The sequence below is a fragment of the Cryptomeria japonica genome, chromosome 3 (assembly GCF_030272615.1).
Source record: "Cryptomeria japonica chromosome 3, Sugi_1.0, whole genome shotgun sequence".
Taxonomy (NCBI): Eukaryota; Viridiplantae; Streptophyta; class Pinopsida; order Cupressales; family Cupressaceae; genus Cryptomeria; species Cryptomeria japonica.
The window spans coordinates 701979117-702003870 of record NC_081407.1 but is presented as its reverse complement, the minus strand read 5'-3'; the positions used below and the strand labels follow the sequence as shown (position 1 = coordinate 702003870).

At 40.4% G+C, this 24754-nt stretch overlaps 1 protein-coding gene across 1 annotated transcript in view; it reads right to left on the bottom strand.

The window, feature by feature from the left end:
- The window catches only part of LOC131066990 (peroxisomal acyl-coenzyme A oxidase 1), a 227274-nt gene that overhangs the window by 145383 nt on the left and 57137 nt on the right, over nt 1-24754 (bottom strand). Inside the window, exons 7-8 of the mRNA XM_058001895.2 lie at nt 571-769; nt 192-389 (exon numbers count right to left, since the gene is read on the bottom strand). Coding sequence (XP_057857878.2) covers nt 192-389; nt 571-769 — 397 coding nt within the window. The remainder of the gene's footprint in view (nt 1-191; nt 390-570; nt 770-24754) is intronic.

Genomic DNA, 24754 nt, shown 5'->3' with positions numbered 1-24754 from the left:
TAATCATTGCAGTCCATACAATTTTGTTTAGTAAGACAAACTTATCCAACAATAGTTATAAAGCTAAAGTGACAAGATCATGTGCATAACCCTTGATAGTCTCCATCTTACTTTAATTAGTAAAGTTCAACCTTTTCATGTAACATTCCTTTATGGAAAGCTTGTAAATTAACAAAAGTCAGATTACTCACTGCAGTGACAGAGGTTGTTATAGCTTTTAGTCCAGATGTGCATGCATGAATCTCTGCCAAAGCTGAAAAATTGTTGTTCTCAAATTGCGACATCACTTCTGAGTATAATGTTTCCATCCATTGCCCTACAAAGCGAAAAGCATAAGCAGTTGCCAGTAAAGGAAATAACTTGTGTTGCTGAGTCATGTAATCAAGCACCTGTCACAAACATAAGAAACTAATTAAAATTTTCATGAAGAAATCACGTTGAAGCTAGCCAACTAATTTCAATGAGCTATAAGCAATCAATAACAAGCATATTTTATAATTTTTATATGAGATATCACACTTCCAAAATACATGTGAACTTTATCCTAGAGATGAGTGTAGGTTACCATACCTGCATTTCTCTATTATTATTATCAAAACCAAACTGCCGCCTAACAGCACTGTACCTCACAGCTATCGTAACAGCACGTGAGAGTTCAACTGAAGCTTCCAAGAGGATGGTCTGGCGTGCAGCGATCATGCCTCCATATAATATTTGTTTGGGCACATCTTGATATACATATTTGCCTTCTCTTGTTACTACAGCCATCCTGGTTAAACACCACTGAATTAGAATAGAAAGGTAATCAAATTCAATATTTAGCTATTTTCTTTTGTTTAAATAAGAACAAGCGTCTTTAGAATTATCTACAATGATTTCAATAACTAACTTTTCTTGTTCTAATAAGAATCAATGACTCTCGAACTAGCTTCAATGTTTTCAAAAAAAAGCTGAATAAAGATGACACAGAAAACACAAATCATATATAACACCACTATGAGAATTCAACCTATCACAATAGTGTTAGCTATTTCTGTCATTGATATCAACGTTGTTTTCTCTCTTACCAGGTGTTTACTCTTCATCTCAGTTATGTGAGGATGCGCTCCAGGTGTTTTGTACAAGTGTTCATTTTTTGTCTCTCTCACCTGCTCTGTTTCGGTTTGAGCTCCCTGCCTGTTAGTCTGAGCTCGTCAGCATATGTTGGCTGTGCGAACTATTTGTTTGATATGCTGATAGTGGCTGTGTTTATTCTGGCATTTTTTTTCTTATGTGGACGTTTGGTTCTGGTTTGTGTTGTGACGTTCTCACACATCGCCCCATTGCAAATGGGGACCCCCACTTTTCACTTTCTAGGATTAATCCTTTTAGCTTAGTCATAGGTTGTGTTAGGGTCTTTGCTATTAATCTTTGCATTGAAGGGGTAGAGTTTCTTAAGTGGCCAGGGGGTTCATCAAGTCAGGTGAAAGGATTGAACGAAGAGTCGTCCCTAAGGTCATGTACCTTGCTCACAAATTAGAGCGAATTTTTTAACAAGGACATGTACTTTGCTCCCAAATCCAAGCAAACTTCTGCTAAGATCCCGTCCTTTGCCTCATTTTTAGAGAGAAGTTCTTCCTTGAGCCTTCCTAACGGTCAAAATCTGAGATGTTTCATGTTGGGGTGATTTAAAGACTTGGGCTATGATTCGATAAACTGAAAGAAAGTTTGGGAATTAAGTTTAAAATTTGCAATGATACCGTACCTTACCCCAAATTTTGAGCGAAATTTTCATTGAAACCATGTACCTTGCTAAGGACATGGAGCGAAATTTTCATTTGGACCCCATACCTTGCTAAGGACATGGAGCGAATTTCTCCAAACCATGTACCTTGCTCCCAATTTGGAGCGAAATTCCTCCTAAGGCCTCCTTTGAAGGTTAATTTGGCATTGGAGTGACCAAAAGACTTGAGGTTTGAGCGAGTGAAGTAAAGGCAAGTGAAAAGGTTGAATGAAGAGTCTATATGAAACCATGTACCTTGCTCCAAAATTGGAGCGAATTTCTCAAAACTATGTACCTTGCTCTTGATTTGAAGCAAAATTTGCATGTACCTTACCCCAAGTTTGGAGCGAAATTCTCATTGAGACCATGTACCTTACCCCATACTTGGAGCGAAATTCCCTAAAGGCATGTACCTTGCCCTCCAAATTGAGCGAATTCACCTTGAGAACATGTACCTTACTCATTGAATGGAGCAAATTTTCATCAAAGGGCATGTACCTCACTCACAAGTTAGAGCAAAGTTTGTCAAAGTTGTGTACCTTGTCCAAGGTCAAAAGCAAAATTGGTGAAATCGGGTATCTTGCTCCCTATTTTGAGAGAATTCCTCAAATTCAAGTATTTTGGTGCCAAAATTAATTCAAAATTCGAATTGCAAGGGAGATGAAGAAATTGTGTTAAGTCGGCCCTATTTGAAAAGCAATTTCAAAATTTATTTAATTTAAGACAAGTCGGCCTTATAGGAAAAAACATCTCTTTTACCCTAAAGCACCTATAAAGGAAGTGTCAAAACATTCATTTCAACCATCAATTCAAACATATTCTTCTCTCCAAGTGCGAATTTGAGAGCAAACCTACTGAATTTGCCCAGCAAATAGATGAATTTGACCAGCAAGGCAGCGAATTTATCAGCATCATAAGCAAATTGAGGCAGCACAAATGCGAATTTGAGCAGGTCAGCAACAAGGCAGCGAATTTTATCAGCATATTGAGTGAATTTTATCAATGCAAGAGCAAAATCAGTCAGCATTAAAGTGAATTTAGATATTGAAGGTGCAGATTCAGTCATCAAGGGGAGCGAATTTCACGACTAAGTAGCCCAGATTCGTCATATAAGCAGCAAATTCATCTTCTATACAGCAAACTCCCTTCAACTACAACAAGCTCATTGAATGATATTAGCCCCCTCTTGATCAGATTTAGTGAAAAAACACATAAAATCAGAGTGAGAGATCAAGTCAAAATAGGAGTATGAAAAGGTTATAAATCATGTGTGTTTGATGCTCAATTGTTTGTTTTGCAGGAGGTAAGGAAAGAGATCAAAAGGACCAGGTTGGAGGAAGATTGTAGCAAGTATCTCAAGGAGAAAATTTCAACACCAAGATCAAGATACAAGGAAGACGTTTTCAAGAAGCTTCATTAGCATCAAGAACACCTCAAGTGCATGAAGAAGACTCAAAATGCTACTATGTTGAAAGACTTCAAATGTTCAATAGCTGCAAGTAATAGAGCGGGATATCTTCAAGGTTCTCATTCTATCACATTGACATGAGGAGATCAAAAGTTGCAAAGAAGAGATCATCCAACTACCTCAAAGCACTAGAGCATAAAGGAAGGATAACGTACATGATGGAAATATGTTTTACAATCTTGAATTCCCTTTGGGAACCCATGAATCGAAGTCAGTACAATGAAGAGCTACATTCAACCAGTTGCATCATTCATCAAGTATGTCAAAAAGCGAAGGAGGATCAACCAAAGTCATCACAAGACCTACATTGAACATAATTGAAGAAGCAGATAGTTTCAGAAGAGTTAATCAAAGTTTTCTTCTCATCATTATCATCACTTTAAGCAAACTGGATAATGTTGAGCATCAAAAGATATCTCTCAACATCCCTTCATGATGATGAATCAAATCAAGTCTACAAAGTGCAAGATTGAGGTGGCATCCCAATCACTACTCCACCAATCCGAGGGGTCCACATCAACGCGTCCAAGTTCAATGAATCAAGCTCATATATGAAGGCACAAACTCCGATGTACCTACCCCTGATATCTATTGGTCCAGAATTTTCTCATTGGCTAATGAAAGTTTGTTGTAACAAACCTTAATTAGGGTTTCATTGTAAAATCTTGGCCATTGATGGAGATTCAATCCTAGCCATTCATTGTAAATGAGATCTCTATAAAAGCTTAGGCTCTTCATTTGTAAAGGTTAATAGTGAATAGAGTGAATAGGGAGTAGAATAGTTAATAGTAATAGCAAGAGAGGAATAGATAGTTTTCAAGGAATAGAATAGTGAATAGCAATTAGAGTAGAAGTTAGATTAGGAGAAAGCAAAGATTATTGCCAACCCTTTTTGTAAAGAACAATTGATTTCATTGAAATTATGGTGAATTTGATTTGTTACTTCAACAATTTGCATGGTCTTTACTTCTCAATTTGCTTTCATATTGATTAGATTGAATGGAAGAATTTGTTGAATGTATTTGTGTGGAATCCGTTTAGTCCATACCAATAGCCTCTTGCTGATTGTAAGTGTGCCTTGTGTGGTCAATTGGAATGATATGAGCTTAACTTCGAATTGTTATACATCCATTGTTTATGCATTGATATGCATTGACTTGAATGGTGACCAATGTTTGATGATAATAATTCGAATATCTTTAAAATGTCCTTAGAAAATTGCACTGAGCTTGTGTCAAATTGTTCGAGTTGATGGTGAGACCTTGCCCAGTAAGATTTCATCTAATCATTCATCCATCTTCTTACATTCTAGGTCTTAGAATAGACTTTCATTCATCCATCTTCTTACATTCTAGGTCTTAGAATAGACTTTCTCAGCCCTTCATCTTTTGTCCCTTTTTTTTCAACTCAAGCTAGTTTAGGACAGAAAAGCATCACAAGATTGCAACATCAGATGATCGAGTTCCAGCGATTCCAGCATTCAACAATTCAACGTAAGTCCCCTTGTGATACCAGCAATCACATCAACCAACTGTGCTTATCCATACGTCATGACCTGACATACAAGAACCTTGGAGTTGTCTCAAGTGATTTTAAGCTAATTTTCAACATTTGAGTAACTTTGTTCAAGAGAGGATAAGATACTTTTGGGTGTTTTATTCTGTGTTCGCATGTGCATGAAAAACACATCAACAGTTTGTCAGAACAGTTTTGTAGATGGCGTTCCAAATTCTGTGTTCCCAAGCGTTTCTATTGTGATTTCCTTTTGCTCATAATTATCAAGTTTATTAATATTTCTACTGTTTGGATAAATATGTGGCTTTTTTTTAGCACTGGCTTTTACGTTTTTTAAAGAGGGTACAGATTGCATTGAAATTGGGCGATGATGTGTTTCTTTTTCTAACGTCTTGAATCAGGAACGATTCATTTTCTGCAGGGTTTGGTATTGACTCAATCATTTTCTTTTTCAGAATCGATGAGTCATTTTGAGTGTAGCTTCTATTTGGCAGGATATCACACTTATCACACATATCACATAAATCTAGATTCTTATTTTTTAAATTATATGAAGGCAGCAATAGACATTAATAGAAGAGGCAGTGCATAAGGATACATGCAGATCTAACAGAGATGTGTTGAGTGATAGATATGCAATGTGCTGATTTAAAGAGGTGCATGCAGTTTTATGAAGAGTGTACATGCAGACTTAATAAAGAATTGATTATATCAATTTGTGAAGAACATATCACTTACAAGAAGAGTGTGTTGTGTAAGCGTGAAGACAAGATATACACACCAGATTGAGAATGAGCATTTTATAATAATATAATTTTAGATTTGAGAAGCAGATTATGAAGTAAATTATTGGGGCAGATTGAAAGCAACTTTATAGCAGTTTGAGAAGAGAACTTGGGGCAGATTTGAAGGCAATAAAAGAGAAAGTTTATTACATATTTGGTGAAGATCAAAATCATCCATCATCCATTGTAGAAGCAACACTATCAAGATGAAAACTTAGCATAAAGGGTTGGTGCCTCTAGTGAGTTGGTGCCTCCAAATTGAGAATGAGCATTGTATAATAATATCATTTCAGATTTGAGAAGTAGATTATGAAGTAAGTCATTGGGGCAGATTGAAAGAAACTTTATAGCAGTTTGAGAAGAGAACTTGGGGGTGATTTGAAGGCAGTAATTTGGTGAAGATCAAAATCATCCATCATCCATTGTAGAAGCAACACTATCAAGATGGAAACTTAGCATAAGGGGTTGGTGCCTCTAGTGAGTTGGTGCTCATGAAATGAATGCACGGATTGGTGCCTCTAGCAGGTTGGTGCCTACAAATTCAGAAGTGGGAGTTGGTGCTTCTTGTGGATTGGTGCTCACAAACTTTAGGGTTGCTCCCTCTATTATATAAAAGCATTGATTTGCCATGGTTTCCTCCCATTCAGGTTTGCAAGTAAACTTGTGTTCCTTTGTGTTCTTATTTATATGTGTGGTTGGTTAAGCTTTATAAATTATTGCCATTACATCTAATAAAGTTTGAAAAAGTAAAAGTTGGTAGATATACTAATTCACCCCCCCCCCCTTTCCTCTTAGTATATTTGTGTGCTCTTCAACTGATTTTCCTTAGGCTAGGAAATAATATTTTATTATTTCACTTAAATATTTTAATAAGCGACTTTATCACTTTAAGTGAAATAAAATGAACATCGGAATTGGAGAAAAAAATAAAAGATTTAAATGATATTCTAAGAGCAAAAGGGGATGTCTACTTAAGGAGGAAATATATCAAATATTGTAATGGGCAAATATTATTATTTTATTATTTTTTGGCATTGTCCTAATTTCTCATTGAAATTTTATACATTGGAGTTTTAGCCTTCATTCCGAATATGTTAAAGATAATGATATTTTGTCTTTGAAGAAAACCCTTTGGGTTTTGAAGATTGTTTGTTTCATCCTTCTAGAGGATGGAAACCCTTCTGAAGAAGATCAATTTCAGTGGTCAAAGATCCACTGTAATGTCCCCTTCTAGGATATACTTAAATCTTTCCCTAAAATCACAAGATCAAATAAAATAGGAGATATAGTTCATTAGGATGCAAACTTACTAATTAACAATTGTCTTTCCAACATAAACTTTTGTTTAAACCATGCAATAATGTTAGTCAACATTTGTCACTCCACCTTTGCCTACATTCTGGTTGAACTGGATGTTTCAAAAGCGCTGCCTGTTGAGATATTACTCAAATCTTCTAAGGGTTGTTAGGTTCAATCTTTGGACTATGAAGATATTCCCTTTCAGTGTAGAAGATGTTTTAAAACAGGTCATGCGGCTGCACAATGTGGATTTGAGAAAAAGGCAATGACGGCTACGTGGTGGAAAGGTACTTCTCAATAGCATTATAATGTTGAGAAGAAATCTGAGCAACATAGGAGTTTTTCTCAGGTGGTTGCAATGGACTCTCAAGGTCTTGGGGCATCCTCAAAGAAATGTCACAAATGGTGGGGTTGCTGAAGCTGCGCAAGATTATCATGTTGAAACCCCTAAAGAGAGAAAGAATGGGCCCCAGGCTGCAATTTCTGGTGATAGCGTTCCAACTATCAAATCTGGTGGCTTTTCTGACAATGCCATGCCTGTAGAGAGGAAAACTGATGATATCTCTGAGACAGTGGAGACTCTTTTTGCAGGCATTCATTCTCAGGATAATGGTCTTTCGCTGGCTTGGCATGGTAAGGCAGGGCAAGTGGAAGAGGGTTGGATTTTTGTTAAGGGTAAGAAAACTAAGTTCTCTAAGCCCTCTTTTGACATGACTCTCCGCTCCCACAAGAGTAGATCTAAATGTAAATCTTGATGGTTCTTGGTTGGGGGTTGGCTTTAGGCTAGTTGTTGGCTGTTCTTTTTGCAGCTTTTGTTTTTGGTTGTGGGAGCCTATTTTTAAAACTCATGTATATGGCTATGGGAGTCAAAATAACCCATGGTTGTCTGGTGCTTACATGTTCCTTTTGTTAGGACAACTTTCTGGTTGAGGGTTCCAGATCCATTCAAAATTTGATTGTAAAGGGTTTCGGGTCCCTTCAAAACCTGTTTTTGCCTTAATCAAAAATATTTGAAATGTAATGCATAAGACCAATTATTTCCATAAGGGTTAGGATTCCAATAACTTATAAATGCTAACATAATAAATTGCATTAATAATTAAATGGTATTCTATATTCAAATCATGTAATATCTATTAAATAGTCTAATTTCTCTTCCAAGAATCAACCATACAATGCATTGGAGAAAACATGATAGGATGCTTGGAGACTGTTCACCACAACTAAGCCCAAGGGCACTGAACATCCAACCAAGACAATTCCATTCCAATTTGGGTGGTGTACTTACCTTGTGGGAACCAGTTTGCTGCCACTCTTATAATGTTTACTCATATCCATATAAATTGTTTATTCCATTTCCCACAACCAACCATCATGGGGGTTCTAGAAGATAACACAAAGGGTGCCCAAGGTCATCCACAACTAAGCCCAAGGGCGCTAAGTGTAATGTCCCTACTAGTTAGAGATCATTGTCGTGCAAAACAGATTGTTAGAACACCACAAAATATATACATAACTAATCTAATTTGCAATTAAAGTTCAATTACTTAATTAACACTAATTTCAATTCTTAAAAAGGATACGAGTGCAGCACTGGGACATGTCCTTAGGCGGTTGTGGAGCTCGCCTTCTTGGAATTCCTCTTGGTTCCAAGCCATATCAGGAAATCGAAGGTTAATTCGATTCCTGTCTTTTGGATGTAATTTCTTACACCCAAGCCATCCAAGAAATCGAAGGTTAATTCGATTCCTGTCTTGGGTGTAATTTCTTACACCCAAGCCATCCAGGAAATTCTAAGGTCAATCGATTCCTGTCTTGGATGAAATTTCTTACACCCAAGCCATACCAAGGAAGACCATCAAATATGATCAATTCCTTGCCTTGGATGATGCATCTCATCATCCAAGTCTACTAGAGAGGACCGGCCAGATCCGTCTCTTCTTGTTTGAACTTTGTCAACCAAGCCATACATATATGTATATAGATATTCAGTATATACTACCTACCAGGGATTATCATAACCCCTCCATTAGGCTAAGGGCATTTCCTCTCTATAGCCTCCATCATATAATCACATTAATATTACATTTTACAATTCATTATTGTTTTTCATTCCATAATTTACATCTTCATTTACATATTCTTTAATCTTTCTAATGATCCTAAATATACATACATATTCTACATAGATACCTATCTTAATTGCTACATTCATATAGGTAATCATTAGAAATATATGTATCCATAAAAATGCATTAATATATATGTGTGTGTGTGGCACACACGTCCACACACATATATACCTTAAGACTTCTTTAAAATAAAATGGTCCCACGAGGATTTGAACCTTGGTGGTCACTTCATCAACAAGGTATTTAAACCGCAACACCACTAGGATTTGGTCTATTTCAACTATAATTAAGAGTCTGTTTCAACCATAATTAATCTATTTCAAATTACTTATGGCTTAAACTAACTTGATTAAGAGTCAAGACTACCTTAACATGAATCAAATTTGGAATGTTCTATCTTTCTATTGTCCATCAAGTACTAGCTATCTTACCATACTAAACAGTTAATCTTATTCTGATTTATTCACAGATCATTACGTATTTACTAATTTATATGAACTATTACTAATTTCTAAAGGTATTATATTAGCATTTATTATTATCAATATCTATACTTACAATCGTTATATTATTCCTTACTCTGATTTGAATATATGTATACATAAATAAATAAGTAAATTAAGTAATATTACCACCTATTATATAAATTACTAATACTACTACTTAAACATTACTTGTTAGTAATATGTTTGGTGGCTGGTAATGGCAGACAGGTCTGACATGTGTCAGATCTGGTCTGCCACTGCATATGGAATTAAGGATGACTGTCATAGTTAATACTAATATTACCATTGCATAAAAACATCATCAGACTTCATATATTAATCATACGTATTAAGCACATCACCATGCAATGGTAATGGCAGACAGGTCTGACATGTGTCAGATCTGGTCTGCCACTGCATATGGAATTAAGGATGACTGTCATAGTTAATACTAATATTACCATTGCATAAAAACATCATCAGACTTCATATATTAATCATACGTATTAAGCACATCACCATGCAAACCCCCAAGAAAAGGGATGTTACTGCCTGTAACTTAACCATGGTTCTGATTTGATATGATCTATCGTCTGACCTCCTTTTACGATAATCCCCCCATCTATAAGATGGTTCCCGATAACCTCTCCTTGAATCTACATACTCCCCCTTTCCCTGATGATCCCAATTAAATGATTTCGATCTGCATTATATACTTTATTTTGTCCTTCCGTTGAGAGTTGTGACTCTTCATTACGAGATCATGTCTTTCCATTATGAACTAATGGCATGTGTTTAGCTTTCTTTATTGGATCGGGATATTAATCATGAGTTTAATATTAAATATTTCGTCTCTCATTGATGACTACAATTCTTAAATCGTAGAAGATTATTGTTGTGAATTGAGGGGATGATTGGGTATTGATTGACTTCCTGCAATTCCGATGTTCATGACATCCTCTTATCGGATTATCCCTTATGTTTGAATTGGCAATCGATGTCATAAGATCTATAATGTCGATACCACCAAATGATCAATTGATGATACGATATTCTCCCTGGTTTGATGGCCAATTTCGATATCCTTTGCTGACTTTCCTAATATGTTGAGATACGTTGATACAAACATTGCTTTAATGGTAACACATGGCAAGGATATTACATCAACGTTTCCTTCCAAGTCTTCTTTCTTGTAATCGATAGCTACTATTGTTCCATAATATATTTTAATCGCTATCTTTTGTTTATCAGTCTTCTTTATTATTACTTATTTATATTATTTATATTATTATTTATTGTTATATATATATATATATATATATATATATATATATATATATATATATATATATATTTTGATAATATATAATATTTAAATCATGTTCATAAATAATATTTAATTAATGAATTTTATATAATCATTCATTGGTAATTATTATATTAATTAATAATAATAATTTCTTCATTTAGGGTCTCTCTCTTTCTCTCCGTATATATATATCAACCCAGGAGGGGACATGACACTAAGCATCCAACCAAGACAACTCGACCTCTTGGCCCACAAATGGCAAGAACATCCAACCACGACAATTCCATCCAATTTGGGGTGGCCTACTTAGAGGGGAAACCAATATCTCCTCTCCCAAATACATTTCCTTCCTTACCCACTTATGATTTTTTTTGGGAGAATAAATAGATTTAAAAAATAAGAATCTAGATTTATTAGCATTTCACATTATTAATTATACCAAATACATAAGAAATTATATGTTAAACAATATCTTCATCATGCATACCACAATATTTGCTATAACACAAGATGGTTGTATTCTGAAATGCAGATTGCTTATATCAAATACTGATATGATCCAAATTCTTGATGCCCTCCTTGAAACACCGATCTGGCTTATGTACCCCTCAAGAAGGAGTGAAGGCTCGTGTCTTTTATTTGGTCACAACCCTCTTAGAAGTATTGTCTCTTCCTACATGTCTTTTGCCCCTTGACTCATTAAATCATTGTTTGTCATTTTGATGAAGTCGCTCCTTAACAAACCCAAGGCTTACTGTATATGGAGCACTGTGTGAACTTTAGTCTATGTAGTGATGGGAGAGAATTGTTTCCTCAATTTTCTGAGCATAGTGATATAATTCTGAATGCCTTTATAATGTTACTTATAACTTTTTACGAGTGACAATATTCATGGTGGGATAATGGCATCCACCCTGGTTGATGTTGTAGGTTTCGCGCTGAGTCTCATCTTGGGCATGATTGCAGGTTTCAAAATTGAAGATTTTTGTGTTGCAAGGTTCATCAGGTTTGCACTTTTGATTATGTAAACTTTTCTTGACCTGTGTACTTGTGTGCTTCGCTAAAGAATATTTAATTTTTGTTGTAAGCTTTGAGTTTAATCTGAAGCCGTACCCTATTATTCAAGCTTTAGAAATGTGATGTCTATTAGAATAATATCATATTATTTCTCTAATGGTCATCTTAGTTGTTAGCTTAAGTTATTTTTAGTCTTAGAGTTAGAATAGCATGTTGTTATTTTTAGCTTTTGTTTTAGATTTAGTTAACCAATTCTCTTTTTAGAAACATCCTCTTGTAATCTTTATTTAAGGAAACCTTTTCTCCTTTGTTTAATATTGAATATTGAATTATCTGAACATGGTATCAGGGCAGGTCGATGGGATTTTTTAGGATTTGGTGAATTTTTTAATAGATTTGATGAATTTTTTAATAAAAATTCAAGGCCTCTACCTGGAATTAATTTCCAAAAAAAAAAATTTCTTTCGATGTTTTCTATGAAAAAATCATTAGTGCTTTTTCGAAGGTTCGTGGCCATTTGAAAAAATTCGATGGTTTGTTAACCTATGTTTGCTACTGAAAAGATCGCGGATTTTGTCTCAAGTTGGAAATTTCAAGGGTTTCTGATTTTTTTTTGGCACCCCGTGCCTAGACTAAGAATCAATGGTTTTCCTTATTCTTGTGCACCATTTTTGCAAACGGAGTTTTGTCGGGTTTCTTTTTCTCAGAATTTTTTTTGCATTTCCACGCGTTTTTGCAGAGGTATCTTGGTTTTTGGGCGGTGGCACGATTTCCGTGTTTGCCATCCTGCATTTTTTTTTGCACTACAACCTACAAATATTCGCTCCTTTTTTCACGACATCTTTTTCACAAAACCTGTGATTTCTCTGCATTCGCGACTTTGCTCTATTTTTGTGCAATGACGATTTTTGTGTTGTGCTTTTTTTGGAGATCGCACGGTTATTTTCCACAACCTAATCTCTTTGTGCAGCGTGTATTTTGAGCCCAACCCGCATCAAGATTCTTTTGCGACCCGTGCGATTTTTGTTGTTTTTATTTACTACATTTCAGGAGGTTTTCTATGTTTTTTGAAGGCGCTTTATAGTTTTCTTTGCCAAAGATTTCCAGTTTAAAGCTCATGGCTAGGGTTTTCAAACCCTCCCGTGGAATTGTGACCAGTGACCTCGAGTTCTTGTTTGATTAGGGTCCACGGAAATATATTTGGGTTTTATAATTTTTGTCCACAAAAATCATATTTAGGTTTTATAATTTTTGTCCACAAAAATTATTCTGGGTTTTTATAATTATTTGTTAGGTTTTTTTATTTTTCTCCACAAAAAATCATGGGAGGGTTTTGCTTGATTTTTTCCTCAAAAATCAAGAAGTATTGTTTTGTTGTGTGATGTCTGATGTTTTGCCACGCAAAGTTGTTTTTTTGGGTTTGTAATTTTTTCCTCAAAAATTATTGGAGGATTTTATCGTTTTTTCCACAAAAACGATGATTTGTAACTTTGGTTTTAAGGGTTTGATGATTTTCTTTGTTGCAGTATGTTTTGGGTCGCACCTAGAGTTGTTGGGGCGAACATCTACAATCGTGGTATCTTACAATTTGTTTTGGAGTTGCTGGAGTGAACAATGCTCAATGCTCATTTGCAAAAGTTTTTGCGGTTTTTGACAAAATCGTGTCTATTGCTCATTGGAGGTTTTGTCGATTTTTCCTCAAAATCATGATTTCAAGGTTTTTTACAGCATAGTAATTCGTGTGTGACGGTTCTATAATTCATGTGTGAGGGTTACATCAAGTTGGATGGATTCTAGTACTCTTGGTCATTAACACTCTGCAGATCCAAGGAGGGTCTCAGTAGCACCATAGTGTTGTAAAGATAAGGGGCAGCCTTCTTTGCATTTGTGATCAAAAGACCTACAGTATCTTCTATAGGGTAGTGAATACAATGACCATTAAGGGAGGGTATTAGAATAACATTATATTATTTATATAATGGTCATCTTAGTTGTCAGCTTAAGTTATTTTTAGTCTTAGAGTTAGAACTTAGAATAGCTTATTGCAATTTTTAGCTTATGTTTTGGCTTTAATTAACCGATTGTTTCGTTTTAGAAACATCGTCTTGTAATCTCTATTTAAGGAGTCTTTGTCTCCTTTGTTTAATATCAATATTGAATTATCTAAACAATGTCATGGATTTTTTAATTTAATTTCAAGTACTAGAAGACAAATTGATCAGATTATAAGGAATGGAAGAATAAGGTAATTGGGTTGATGGTTTATACTGTTCTTGGCGAGTGTGGAACTCAGATAGAGACAAATTTCAGAAAAGACGAAACGGAGTTAAGACAAGATTTAATCTGAAATTGAACTATTAGAATTTCATTGGGCATTTATGACATTCTTCCTGAAGGCATCGTGCCAAATAAAGGAGTCAAACTTCAATTTCTGTTGCGTCAGAAATAACAGACGTATCTCTAGAAAAGACAAATCAATGATGTGTGACCTTGTTGGACTCTAATTTCTTAAGTCGACTTACTACATAAAGGGTGGCATGAAAATTTCAATACAAATTTGGGGAAGACATGTTGATTGCTGGAGCCAGGGGAAACTTTGATAAAGTAGGTGATACTTATCTGTCTTCTTGTGATTGCGGCTGCAAAAAAGAATATTGGGTCCCAGTTTTTTGACGTAAGAGGAAAACAACAAAGTTCTAAGCTTACACCAAGAAGTCTAACGCTTGGCTAGGAGTCGATTTGAGATAGTTCTAGCAGGGCGTGGCACTTTCTCCAGTATTCTGCTTTTTGGGAAAGAGGCAAAGATACAAACTCTCATGTGGGAGAGCTTCTTCAACTATGCACAAGTGTCTACAGAAAAGACAAATCAAATTGTTCAATAGAAACAAAAGTTAGATAAAAATCAAGCTTGGACTTACTGGAACCTTATTTTTGTTGATTGGTATCTTGGTTTGTTGTTGAACGTGTGAAGAGAGGGAGAGTTCATGTGAAGAGGAGGAGCCATGGATATTTCAGAAGAGATTCTCTAGTGTCCCACCCTAGGTGGAACACTAGAAAACTGCTTTGTAGCAACCTTCTTGTTTATTTTAATTAAACATACTATGTTTTCTCTTTCTTTTTGTGTTCTTTCAGAGCTAGACAGAAGTTGCAGAATAGTTGCAGAATAGTTTGTTGTTTTTACATAGTCTGAATGATATATAAGAGAATGAAATAGATGTTGCTATCAAATAGTAAATCTGAAACTTAACAAGATGATTTGCCTTCTAAAATCAGAGTTTTCAGATTAGTCTACAAGTTTGAAATACATAAACTGAAGTATAAAATGTAGTCTAGATTACTATGCAAAATTACAATACAGTTCTAAGCATACCCATGAACTGCTCTTGAAACCCTTGTAGGAAAATGGATTAGAAAGGTTGTTTGTGTAATGTCCCCTTCTTAGTAATGATGCATTCAGTGGTCCATTGGCATATTCCGAAGACCCGTAGGCTATGTGGAAAGGAGAATTAGGGTTTCCATCCTCTGTGGAGTTCTGCTCGAGCTTGTCAGGTTTAGTCAGGAGGGAATTCTTTAGTCCTGCTTGTGGTTTCCTTCTAGGTTTTCCATGAGCTCCAATGTGGCATAACATGCAGTTGACTCTTTGGTGAAATGTGAACTTACTATTTTTAGTTAGGGTTTGGCTGTCTGGATGGTGTAGTTTTACTGAGCTTTCTAAGCTCTTTCTATGGGTGCAAAGATCATGATTTTTGGAGCAGTATTTCATGACTTACTATTTTTAGTAAGTGGCAATTTGGGCATGTCTATTTTTGGCAGTCTTGGATATGGTCTTGATCCAGTACAATTCAGTGGTCTTCATTGCTCAGCTTCATCCTTGATTTTGTGATAATCAGTATTGGGGTTATAAGTTATTTAATTAATTATTTTTCCTTATCCTAAGGTTTAATATTTAATTATTTTATTACTGATTATTGATATTGGGAATTGTGCATAATACGATTTTCTTTCTAAGTCTGCCTACGCGAATTATTTGGTGATTGAAGGGGGACGCCAAAATGAAAGAAGACTTTATTTAATATTTGACAAAGTATATTCTATGCCAAAATCGTGGTCCCCTTTGCTAGGCGTGATGTTGCCTAAGGGGTGGTGTCATGCTTCGGTCCACCAGTTAAAATGAAATACAAATTGGAGAGGTGAATTTGGGGGGAGTTGAATTTGAATTTCAGACTTGAAAATCTATATATACAGATGTTTGGCTCCTCATTTGATTATCCAGAAAAAATATAATGTCATGCTGTCAAATTGATTCCAGACTTCTTCAAGGGTGAAAACCTCCTAGACTTTTCCATTCCAGTTTCGAGTGTGAGACATCACTCTTAGCTGTAGTTCGTTTGTGTGGATTGCGTGGTGTTCTTGTGGATTGCGTGTGTAGATTTGAGAGAGTTGGTTTGCTGTTGTAATTTTTCAGTGTTGCTGGTTCCTGTGTGGCTGAAGCAAAGATTCAATCCTACCTCCCTGCCTGTGCAATCTTTCATTTGTTGGCGGCATTATTGTACACGGGAATAACATTAGTTAATTATGTGTAATTGTTTTGGTTAGTTGGCAACCGAGGGGTGGAAGTTGCGGTGCGACGGTTGGCGCTCGCACCCCCTCGGTACCCTTTTATACTTCGGAATGTAACTTGTAAAAGACACTTATTATGAATAGAACATTTGATATACTTTGTTTGATATTTACGGCATTAGTCTGCATAATGTTCTTCATGCCTTAAGTTATTCACCCGAGAGGGCAAACATTTGGCGCCGTTGCCTAGACGTACTCGGGAACGGAAGACACGAATGGCGCACAGACACAATGGGCCTACCCGTTGGTGAAATAAACCCAGAGGCCGACGACGCACGAACAAAACTTTACACAGGAGAAGACACGGCAACGTGAGAATTTTCGATTTTGCTCCAGGTAGCCATTCAGACCTATGTCCGACGAGAGACGGCGGAGGCAGAAATCCCACCAAGTGTCGTGTGGACAGCATTGGAGGTGAGCCCGGCAGTAAACTGGTTGATGAACCACCTCCCCCGGTTGCTTGCACAGGCATCGCTGGCACAACAGGCCCGCCTGGAGGAGATTGCCCAGGAAGAGCGACGACAACAAATCCTGCAACACTACGAAGAGAACAGCCGACAGGAAACGGAACAAGATGGCGCCAGGCCAGGAGGAAATTGAACCTTGAACTTCTTATTTTCAAAAAAAAGTGTCATTGACACGAGTTGTATTTGAGCAGATGAATTAATAAAAGACATATTTTGATTTATGAATTGTGAGTTATGGGAATGTGCGACAATTAATGCCACACCTATTGAATAAAGATAGGAATAAAAAACCAGAAACGAACGAGTGGGAGGCCACGCTGAGGGCCTTGATTCTGGAGTAGCAAGTAGAACGTAGATGGAGGCTGAGGCAACTTGCCGAAGGACGACCTGCCGAAGGGGGGCCCGAGGGGAACCAAGGAGGTGTCACGGAGGGTGCAGAGGCCGACGGAAATTTCTACGCGTCGCCAGATCATTGTAGGACGCGGAGCCACGAAGAATTTCTAGAAGAAACAAGGTTACGGCGAAATCTAGTCGAGGAGACTCGGGATCAGTTTAGAAACTTATCCCTTAAGCCACGGAGTGAAGATCACCAACAGGAAGCAAGAGTGGGCACGTGTGAGAGCGAAGGGGAGGGCAACCGTACGGGTGTAGGTGCCACACACGACAAGCAAAACACCGTACCTCCAGTCGTCCACGCAGGACACACCAACAACGCCACCGGAGGAAGCAGCGCAGGGCCACAGACACAGACACAACCGCCCCGAGGAAGACGACCAAGGATGGCGAGTAAACAAAAATTGCCAAAGTTCACAGGGGACGGCAAGGAAGATCCCTTACGGCACTGCCGTGCATGTGAAACCATTTGGTCTGCCAACGGAGTGACAGACCAGAATGACTGGGTACAGCAGTTCCCAGCCATGTTACGTGGAGTTGCCATAGATTGGTACTCCGATATAGATAAGCAAAAAGTGGCCACGTGGGCCAACCTACAAAAGGAATTCACGAAGGAGTTTCGGTTGCTCCGTGATGACAACGAAATTGTAACAAAGTTATACAGTACCAAACAAGGTACCAAGGAGACAATACGGGCATACAGCAGGAGACTGAAGGAATTGTTGGGTAAAATGGAGAGCCAACCGACTGAGGGCTTGAAAAAACGATGGTTCATGGAAGGATTGAAATCCTCCCTACGGAAAAAAATGAAGATTGTACCCCCGACGTCATATGACGACGCTTATAATAGGGCGATGGACCTGGAGAGCGAATACAAAACATCAAGGAAGAAGAAAAGTAATAAATATTCATCTGACGATGATGAAGATTCTGACGGGGAAAGCAGTAGTGGTGGCGAATCGAGTAAAAAGGTACACGCACTCCAAAAGGACATGGAACGAATGCTGAAAGAATTCAAAGCCATGAAAGGGAGTACAAGTAAGACAGAAGAAAATGAAGTGTGGTGTACCGACTGCAGGAGTGACGGACACACCAAGGGATCCTGTCCCAAGAAGGCTTTCTGCGACATTTGCCAGATTGCGGGACATTTGACAAAGGAATGTCCCTACAATATGAAAACCAGGAACCAACAAGTTCTCTTCACGCAAGAGCAGTCGGCCGCCGGAACTTCGCAAACCACCAACAATAATGCATCATCTAGCGGATATCGGAACAACCAGCGAGGGGGGAGGACCAATAATAATAATAGGAGCCGAATCCAATATGCTGCAAAGGGACGACCAATGATCCAGTGCCGAGCCTGCAATCAATGGGGCCACTTTGCTAGAGAATGCACCTCAGAAGAAACTCCACAAAAATTATGCAAATGGTGTGGACCTAGAGACCACGATGATAGAAGGTGCCCAAAGTCTGGAGTAAACCTGCTCAACATCGACAGGACGGAGGAACGGGTATTGGCAATCACACGGTCGCAGGCAAAGAAGGCCACATACTCGGACCCTCGCACGGAGAAGCAACGAGTGCTGGAGGCCAAGGCGGAAGTGGTGAAGGAAATGTTGGCACAAAGGAGCACCGAGGAAGTGGTAAGTACCTCCCGATCTGAGGCGGAGGAGAATATCCCGAAGCAAATGCTGCAGATTGAAGTGCCGGTAAAAATGAAGGACCTCCTGGAAACGATGCCGCAATTACGTACGGCACTCCTACGTACGGTCCAAGTAACCCCGCACAGTCAGGCAACCCGGAATACAGATGGTACCAGCAGAACACCTACAGACCCATTGGTCCTGACACTATACGGTGGCCGACACCCAGCGGTGGTAGAAAAGGGAATACTGGGAACCATTCTGACTGACACTATCGTCGACGACGGGTCTGGAGTGAATGTGCTTCCGGAAGAAACCTGGAAGCAGCTTGGCAAACCAACACTATGGCCGTCAACCTTTAACTTACTGGGAGCGGATCAACATGGTATCAAACCCCTTGGAACGCTCATGGCGCAACAAGTAACCATCGGGACACAACCATTTGTCCTCAACTTCGTGGTGATTCCGCTAGCCAAGAAAGGATACGACACCATTCTGGGCAGAGGGTGGTTGGTGGCAGCCAGAGTGAATCACAACTGGAAGCGTAACACATTGTCAATGGAAAAAGCCAGGAGAAAATTTATTATCGACCTGAAGACACAACTTGTGAGTGAAGAACTCGCATCAGAGTCGGAATCAAACAGCGAAGGCGGAGTTGACGGAGGAAAGTACGGAAGGGAACCGAACGAGGAAGGTGTTCTCGAAATCCAAGGATGTTTCGAGGATGAGACGGATTCCCTTAATGGGCTTTTTCACTGGCAAATGGAGGACTACGAGTTGCTGTATGATTGTAACATGTTGCAGGTAGACGAGGATCGAGACGAGAACGAATTTCCGCCAGCATATGGGGAATACACCGAAGGGGGTGCCCCAGTCAACGAAGTACCAGCGCACAGGTTTGACATGACAAAACCAATCCAGTACGAAGAATCCGTAAAACCTACAAACCTCGGCACAGAAGCAAAGCCAAGAAACATCCTGGTTGGTGACGATTGGAACCCAGTCCTGAAAGCCGCTACATTTAAAATATTCATGGAATACAAGGATGCATTCGCTTGGACGTATAAGGACCTCAAAGGGGTGCCGCCAGAACTGTGCGTACACAAAATTTCACTTGTACCTGGGGCCGTACCTGTGCGGAAGAGGCCATACAGAATGAATAAAAACTATGCGGCAAGAGTGAATGATGAAATTGAGCGTATGCTCGAAGCCGGGATTATTTTTAAAGTATAGACCAGCGAATGGGTATCGCCCATAGTAATATCCCTTAAAAAGGAGGCAAACCAGATACGAATCTGCGTGGATTTCAGATGCCTTAACGCGGTCACCATAAAAGACCCGTTTCCAATACCATTTACGGATAGCATCTTGGAGGAAGTGGGGGATCATGAAATTTATTCATTCATGGATGGATTTTCTAGGTATAACCAGATATCCATCGCCGACGAAGACAAATTAAAAACTACCTTCATAGTGGAGGATGGCGTGTACGCGTATAATTGAATGTCGTTCGGATTATGGAACACACCAGCGACCTTTCAACGGATAATCTTTCACATATTTGAAAAGATGTCAGTAGTGAACTTCAGGGCGTTCTTGGACGACTGGTCCATCTACAACAACCAAGATACACATTTGGCCGCACTTGGCAAATGCATGGAGAGATGCAGGCGAGCTCGCCAAGCACTCAACCCCAAAAAATGCAGATTCATGGTGCCTCAAGGGAAGCTGTTAGGACACATAGTGTGTAAGGCTGGACTCAAGACTGACCCAGACAAGATTCGGGTGATAGTAGAAATGGAGGCACCCACAGATGTCACGGGAGTCAAATCCTTCCTAGACACATAGGGTATTATAGGCGATTTATCAAAAATTTTGCTCGAGTATCCTGCCCTTTGGACAAGTTGACAAGGAAAGGTGAACGGTATATATGGGGGACGGCTCAGGAGGAGGCCTTCCAAGAGCTAAAGTCACGGTTGGTGGGTGCACCAATCCTAACATATCCTGATTGGGACAAAGAGTTCCACGTACACGTTGACACATCCAACTTTGCCATAGGGGCCACACTGGCGCAGGCTGGCGACCACGGGCTAGATCACTCGGTCTACTTTGCAAGCAGACTTCTGTCGAAGGCAGAGAAAAATTATAGCACCACAGAAAGGGAAGCCCTCGGGATGGTGTACTCCGTCCAGAAATTTCGACATTACTTGCTCGCCACCCCATTCACATTTTATGTGGACCACCAGGCTTTAATGTATCTGGTAAACAAGCCAATTATCCAAGGACGAATCAGCCGATGGCTGCTACTGCTGCAGGAATTTACATTCAACATTATGGTAAGACCTGGGAAGAGCCACGTGATAGCTGACCAGCTGTCGAGAATTCAGTCAGGAGAACCAGCCGAAGGAGTGAACGAAGATTTTCCAGACGCTCACTTATTTCGCATCGCGGTTCTCCCCGCCTGGTACGCAAGCGTGGGGGAATATTTGTCCACATCACAGTTCCCAAGGGAGATGCCACCAGGAGAAAGAAGGAAACTAGTACTGAGGAGCAAGACATTCCAACTCATTAATGGCCTATTGTATAAAATGGGGCCCGATCAAATCCTACAGCGATGCGTCCTAGAAGAGGAAATTTCGGGCGTCTTGAAAGAAGCACATGAAGGGCCCGCAGGTGGACACATGGGGCCCGACACCATGGCGAGGAAAGTTCTGTTGGCAGGACTGTGGTGGCCGACACTACATAATGACGCCAGGGAGTGGGTAACAAGCTGTGATACATGCCAACGGGCCGGACGGCCATTAAAAAGGGATTTTATGCCCCTCAACCCATCGAATGCCCAGGAACTGTTTGAGAGATGGGGATTGGATTTTGTCGGACCATTAAAACCAAGTAGAGCCCGACGATGCAGATACATTGTAGTGGCAACAGAATACTTGACCAAGTGGGTGGAGGCACGGGCCTTACCTGACAATTCGACGGTCAATACAGCAAAATTCATCTATGAACACATCATTACGCGGTATGGGATTCCAATCCAACTGACGAGTGACAGAGGAGGCCATTTTGTAAATCACATAATCCGATTGCTGACAACGGAGTTTAAAATCTTCCACTCCTTATCAAGCCCCTACTATCCACGGGTGAACGAGCAGGCCGAGGCGACCAATAAAATAATGATGTCGGTGATATATAAGTCTTGCGGAGTGGAGAAGGATGACTGGGAGGAACGCCTACCGTCAGTACTCTAGGCATACCGAACAACTTACAAGGTAACCACTAGATAGACTCCCTTCCAGCTAATGTATGGACAAGAAGCCGTGGTGCCAGTTGAATTCATGGTGCCGAGTCTTCAAATCGCCATCGATAATCGACTTGGAGACATGGAAAGCCTGAGGGAGAGACTATACGCCTTGAACAAATTGGACGAACGAAGGATGATGGCTCAATGGGCGATAGAGACAGCCCAGCAAAGACGGAAGGTTTGGCATGACAAGCACCTCCGGTGAATTAAGTTTTCTCCCAGACAGCTAGTTTTGAAATTCAACGGGAAGAACGAAATTAAACCTGGGAAATTCAAAGTCCGATGGTTAGGGCCCTTCCAGATACGCAAGGTCAATACGAACGGGGCGATTAAGTTGTGGACGCTGGACGGGAAGGAGATACCAGACACAGTCAACGGGTCGAAATTAAAGGTCTATCACGAACGGAGGGAACCAGGACCCTCCAGTCAGTCAGTCCGCTAAAAATTGGAAAACAAAAAATTAAAAAATTAAAAAAATAAAATAGAATTTTTTTTTTTAAAAAAAAAAAAAAAGAAAGTGGCCACCGTGCGGTGGAACCACCGAAGGTGGTCACACCGGCGATGGAAGCCACCCAAGGTGGTCACCGCACATAGCCGCGCAACATTAAAACACCTCCCCACCTCAGCAATAAAACCCCTCGCGCAACACTAAAACGCACACGCCGCATAGCCCGACCACCATGCGACGTGAGGGAAGAGGAAGATGCTGCACAGCCGACCACCACGCAACGCGAGGGAAGAGGAAGACGCCGCACAGCCCGACCACCACGCGACACGAGGGAAGAGGGAGACGCTGCACACGCCGCACAAGCCCGACCACCACGCAACACGCACAGCAAGGGATAAAGTACGCCGCACAACAAGGCAAGAGAAACCATACCAGCATATAAGGACACCACGCAGGCCGCGCGCAGGGGAGAAAAAGAAGCAGCAGCCCGCACAGCGGCAGCCATACACAAAAAGAGGGCCGTTACGAAGGTGTACGATTTTTATTTTAACAGGCAATCAGTTATACAGAGATTGATGGATTCAGCAGGGAAAAGAAGTTGGAAGAAACAGCTGCACGCTTCTTCCAGTAGCAGCCAGAGGGATAGGGATAGCAATATCAGGATTTTAGCGTCAGGAGTACGTGTTGCAAGCGGCACCATGGATGCCAGCGCCCAACAAAAGCAAAAACAGAAGGCACCACAGGCTGCCATAAGTGCGAAAAACACAGTGACGCCACAGAATATTACTTTTGAAGGCTTGAATGGATCAGAATGCCGGAAATGGTGGCAGGACACCCCCGACAATGACCTGGTAAAGCAAAACCTCCGTAAGGCACAAGTAGAGTGGGTTGTTCGGATGCCCGTGTTCCCTATCCGGGAGTACGAGGGGGCCCTACGCTTCATGGTGGACACCTTCAACAGGCACACATGCACCAGCACGTTTGAATACCTCCAGAGGGATGTTACTATATCCTTCAAAGCAGGGGATTTCACGAGGGTATTCGGCATTCCAGGCAGCCAGGGCAAGAAAATAGACTTGAAGGCCAAAAAGATGACACGGGAGGAGGAGCAGTGGATTAAATTAGTCTCCCGAAACTTGACGACAGCAGAGTTGGACAGTGTGGCTAGAGCCACGAAGGGTCATGGAATCCGTAAGACTTTTGTTGCGGAGGGCCACTGGAGATGCATTATGGATGTCATCAAGAGCAGATTGATAGGGTCCAGTAGGGCGTCGGACATTGCCCTCCCTCAGATTATGTTGATGAACGGGCTGATGAATGGCATCATGTATGATTGGGCCGCGTTACTGGCAGAGCGTATGTATGAGTTTTTGACGCTCCAGCATCGCACATTCTATATGCCTCACTACGCTATAGGGTTATTCCTTGAGGCCACGCGGGAAGCAGTGCCGGAGGACGAGTTGGAGGTACGGCCGCAAGGACCGTTGACAGCAGGAGAGCCTCCAACAATGTATTGGAGGCACTTGGACATTGGGCACTCTTCCGCGAAGCGGAAACGGGCGGTAGATAGGGCCTCGGCCTCAGGGGAGCCTGACAGCGGGAGGGATTCCAGCAGCGCGAAGGATTCAGAGGCAGACGATGAGGAGGACGATAGCAGCCAGGCAACGGAGGAGCCTGTACGAGTCCTGTTTGCCCCACCCCTGTTACCGATGGGCATGCCTGTGCCATCATCTGGAGTGGGCGGCAACTGTATTCCGGCCTTCGCGCAGAGCCATACGCCTATTACACTTGGTCCCCTCCAGCACGAGCGCCAGGGAGCATCACCGGGCCCAACCACGGCGGCACTTACCGAGGACATCGCAGAGTCAGGGACGGAGGAGTCGCCACATTGGGTAGTGGTCGCTGTGGAGCAGGGACTAACGGAGGTGGAGGTAGTGGATACTGAGCCTCACGTACGGTTGGACTTCGTGGGTAGTGACGCAATGGTGACTGTTTCTGCTTCCTTGTTGGAGGAGACAACGACAGCGAACCATCCCCCGGTCACGGAGATGTGTGCTGACCTCGAGGCTATGTAGAGCTGGCTCACACAGCGGTTTCAAATGACACT